Genomic DNA, 4,317 nt, shown 5'->3' on the forward strand with positions numbered 1-4,317 from the left:
TCCAAATAGAGAATATAAACTATCATGGAAAAATTTACTAAATTACCTTTGGACTAACTCACACACACATATAATATATACTTTCTAATAACTATTAAGAGAAAAAAACAGGTAAGGTTTCTTCTTCCCAGAAAATAGATAGGCACAGATGACAAAGTCATGCCTGTAGACATTAGGAATCGTTAAATATACGAACATAAAACCGGTGAGTTTTTTCCCACAGGAATATTAAATGCAAGACGAGCACCTTCAGATTTTATTTTATTTGGAAACTATCCAAATTCATTATTTTAATATTTAAAGACTGTGGTACTGTAGAAGAGACACATAAATATTATAATATACATTTAGAAATTAAATATAATCAAATCAACACGACACTAGGTAAAAATGCCTATGTACACTTCAAATAAGTCTGAGGTCTGGGCTTTCTGGCCCATCAGATTTCCCCCTGGAAACGGGTGAACCTGGCCGGGAGATCGTCCACAGGATACACAGTGGGACTCGTTTTCATTGTAGGAGGTCCATTTAGAAGCTGCCAGTCACAATGCCTGGCCAGCTCCACTGTAAATATTTTGAGAAGAATTTTTGCAAACTCTTTCCCTACACAGCTCCTAAGGCCTCCTCCAAATGGAATGAAGCTGAACCTGGATGCATCCTCTGGGTGAGGCAGCAGAAAGCGGTCAGGATTGAATTCCTCCTTGTTGGTGAAGATATCGGCAACATCATGAGTATCGCAGATACTGTAGATTACATTCCAGCCTTTGGGAATCTGGTATCCCTGCAAAAGATTATGATGTCCAAAGGGCTGACAAACTGAAATTCAACTGTCAACAGGAAAAAAAAAAATCTAACACTTATATCCTTGGAGGAGTTATGAGTTGAAAGAAAAGGAGGAAAGAGAGGTGAGGAGAGAAAAAATCAGACATTCAGGGGCAGGGCAATGTTATCAAGAGAAATTTAAGTCAAAGCCCAGAAAACAAAGGGAGATTTAAAACTACTACACAAAAGGTAGGGGTGGGTGAGAGAGAACTTTTAACTTACATTTAATTCAAAAGTCTTAAGGGCAACCCGAAACCCTCCTGGAACTGGGGGGTTCAGTCGAAGGGTCTCTTTAATAACACACCCAATGTACTTAAGCTGTTCCAAAATCTCCACATCCAACTTGTTGTCTTGATTGCCTTTGCAAAGTAAACCCTATCAAAACAGTCACACAGAGTGAACGGTTATTCTGCGCTCCAATAAAATCAGCCCAGCAGACGTAAACAGGGCTTAAGTGGCGGCTGGACCCAAAGAGCCTCATGATCCCAGAGTGTGAGGGGGAAACAAGGAGCAGCTAGTGACCATTTGCCTCCACCCCTGGGCCCAAACCATTATTTACAATTCCGAGATAATGCAGCTCACCAGTTAGAACCACCAAGTTTCTCCCCCTTCCCCAGTCCCCACCAAGGCTGCTGGCTGCCACCGCAACCCCCTAGGGGTTCCCCATTCATGCCCTTGAACACACAGATCCAAGAAAGTCTGAAAATCTCCAAGGATCCACCAAAAGTGGAGAGGAAACACAAGGTTGAACCCTGCCAGAGTGGGATCACAGCTCAAGATTCCTTCTTTCTTATTCACACAGCTAATTCTCTTTCCCACCATCCAACCCACCCACTCTTGGCCCTGTACTTCCCAGATACTCAAGGAAGGCAGCACATTTAACTATTGGGAACTTGGCTAGAGAGCTGCTGAGGTTTTTAAGCTAATAGCCACCCCCACCCCAATTCATGCCAACACCCCACCCCCACCTCCAGTTCCCCTACCTTATTCTTCAGCTCCTCTCGAACTTTCTGGAGAACATGTGGGTAAAGCCCCAAGTAAGTGATCAGAGATGTAGCTGCACTGGCCGTGGTTTCATGCCCTCCAAAGAGGAGCTCTGTTGAAGATTGCTTTAATGCCTACAAGTGGATTAAGACCAACTTTTTGACAAGTCTGCATGCAATTTTACAGAGCAACTACTCAGAATAGAACTGAGGATTCAGGAGGTAAGATGAGAAGGGCTGAAATCGGCTGACAGAAAATCCATTTAAACAAAATGCTAAGACCCTTTAGTTCAGCTAGAGCAGGGAAGGTCAGTAAGTTCCCACTCTCTTTGGAACTCTTAAAGCGTTAGTTGTATTAAAGTCACCCAACATTACTCACATCTTGCAAATTTCAACTTTCCCTTTAAAACCTGAAAGGGATGGGCGACGAGGCCTCTCCCCAGAGCTCTGCAGACCCGGTATCTCAACCTCTGGGTCCAGTCCCTGGGGTCTGGGAGGGCTTCTCACTCTGGGAACCTGGGCCCCTCTGCGCGCAATTTGGAGATCCTAGGACCTGCTTTTGGGAAGCCAGGGGATCAAACTCCGCCGTGCCGCTCCTGAAGCTGCGGCTCACCTGCATGTCCAGCCTCTCTCCTCTCTCCCAAGAGTGCTCGATCAACAGCTGCAGGGCATCTTTGCAGCCCCCGCCCGCCTCCGCCGCCCGCAGCCTGCGGATCTTGGCGCGAATGTTCTCCTCGATGCGCGCGTGGATGAGGTCGCGCGCTTTCAGGCCCTGAGCGCAGAGAGCGCACCGCAGTGAGCAGAAGTCCGGATCCCGCGCCCCCAGAGCCCTAGCTCCGAACCCTACAAGCCGCCCTTACCCGGTACAGTCCGCTGAAGGGCACATCTATGGGCAACGAGAAGAGATTGCGGGTCATTTCCTCGAAGGCCTCTACCAGTTGCTGCTCATCTTCCCCGCCGCTCGCCACTCGGGACTCGCAGCCCAGCAGGATGCGCATGGCGATGCGGAACATAAGGCGCTTCACCTGGGGGTAGACCAGGAGGCCGCGCTCGCCGCAGCTCAGCCACTGCTCCAAATAATTGCCCACTTCTTCGGCGATCACTGGCACGTAGCACTGAAGCGCCTCGCGGCTGAAGGCCTGCATAATCACCTGAGCTCCGAGGAGGGGAGAGTGTTAGTGTTAAAGCCGGGCCCCACGGGCCCCACCCGCCCCTCTTGCCTTCCTGGGTCTCCTTCCAGACATTTACAACTCCACCAGACCCAAGTCACTTCCTGGCTGGGAAAGCTACACTGGGTTTGAGAGGGTCCCAGCCGATGCCTTATGCAGCTGGCGCTCGCCCAGCACCTATCTGCCCGAACCCCTTACTCGAATCGGGTCCCACTTCCTGTCCAGGCGCCTCCACCCCTCCCTCACCTTCTTGCGCTGCTTGTGCGAGGAGTCGTGCAGGTTAGAGAGGCACCCAGAACCCAGGATGGTGCGCACTGACGCGGGCCAGTGGACCGACACCAGCCGGTGCTCTCCGAGCAAAATGCGCCGCACGTTGTCCGCTCCCATCACCCGCACCGTGGGCCGCCCGAACAGATGCGTCTTGTAGATGAAGCCGTATTTCCTGCGCTTCATCTGCAGGAACTTCCTTCGCTGCGAGAAGAAAGCCGAGGAGAGAGGCGGGCGTGAGGGGGCGCCGGGGAGCGCCGAGTCTCCCACCAGTCCTGATCCTAGCCCCAGTCACCTCCCTCCCGGGGGGCGCTTCAGTGGAAGTCTGGAGCCGAGTCGGGCTCGGGAGAATCGTCCAATCCCGCCCCAAGCTCCCTTACCTGTAGCACCATCTGCAGTGTTTCCCCAAAGAAGGGGAAGCCCATCGTTCCGGGAGGCAAAGGGAGGGCACAGCTGCGGTCCCGGCTGCTCACGCAGTACAAGTCCCAGAGCTTGATCGCGGCCAGGAAGAGCAGCAGCGGTAGCACGAAGGTGCAGAGCGCACTGGCCAGCAGTGCCGGGAGCCCCATGGCGCGCCGCGACCTCCCGCGCCACCTGCCGCCACCCTCAGCGCTCTGAATCCCGCCGCGCGCCCGCTTTATAGGCGGCCCAGGTTGCTGCCCACGTTACCTTAGACAAATTAGTTCACCCAAAGTTCATCTTTAATTGCGGATTGGGCCCCTGGCTCCTCCCCCCGCGAGGCGCTGCCCAAATCTTTAACCGTTTGTTCCGCGCCGAGGCAGAGGCGGCGCCGTGGCGGCTTCTCTTGGAGCGCGCCTCCTGGGGCGCGGGGTTAGGAGCAGCCTGCTGCCCCCATACAAAGTGTGCGGGGCTCCCGGACGGCGGCAGGGGCTCCGGCGAGCGGAAACTCCACGCCCTGGGCTCCTTGGCGGTCTCTTCGGAATCCCTCCCGCCGGGTCCGACGGACGGTCCCAGCCCAGAGCTGCCTGCACCCGCTTTCTGTTTTACAGGGCCCCCTTCCACCTGCAGAGGAAGTAAAGGAGAGTGCGTTCAGGGATCTTCAGCTGCCTCGTCCC

General features: G+C 53.2%; 1 protein-coding gene across 1 annotated transcript; it reads right to left on the reverse strand.

Annotated features, from left to right (window-relative positions):
- Nucleotides 1-246: 246 nt before the first annotated feature.
- CYP26A1 (cytochrome P450 family 26 subfamily A member 1) lies at nt 247-4,097 on the reverse strand. Its single transcript, XM_081554081.1, has 7 exons — nt 3,622-4,097; nt 3,221-3,445; nt 2,666-2,956; nt 2,419-2,577; nt 1,806-1,940; nt 1,045-1,197; nt 247-781 (listed from the first exon to the last, which is right to left on the reverse strand). Exons 1-7 carry the CDS (start codon nt 3,808-3,810, stop codon nt 440-442), a joined length of 1,494 nt encoding a protein of 497 aa, XP_081410207.1. The 5' UTR covers nt 3,811-4,097; the 3' UTR covers nt 247-439.
- Between the last annotated feature and the right edge of the window lie 220 nt (nt 4,098-4,317).

The sequence above is a fragment of the Giraffa tippelskirchi genome, chromosome 2 (assembly GCF_054371585.1).
Source record: "Giraffa tippelskirchi isolate mGirTip1 chromosome 2, T2T-mGirTip1v1.2.pri, whole genome shotgun sequence".
NCBI classification, from domain to species: domain Eukaryota; kingdom Metazoa; phylum Chordata; class Mammalia; order Artiodactyla; family Giraffidae; genus Giraffa; species Giraffa tippelskirchi.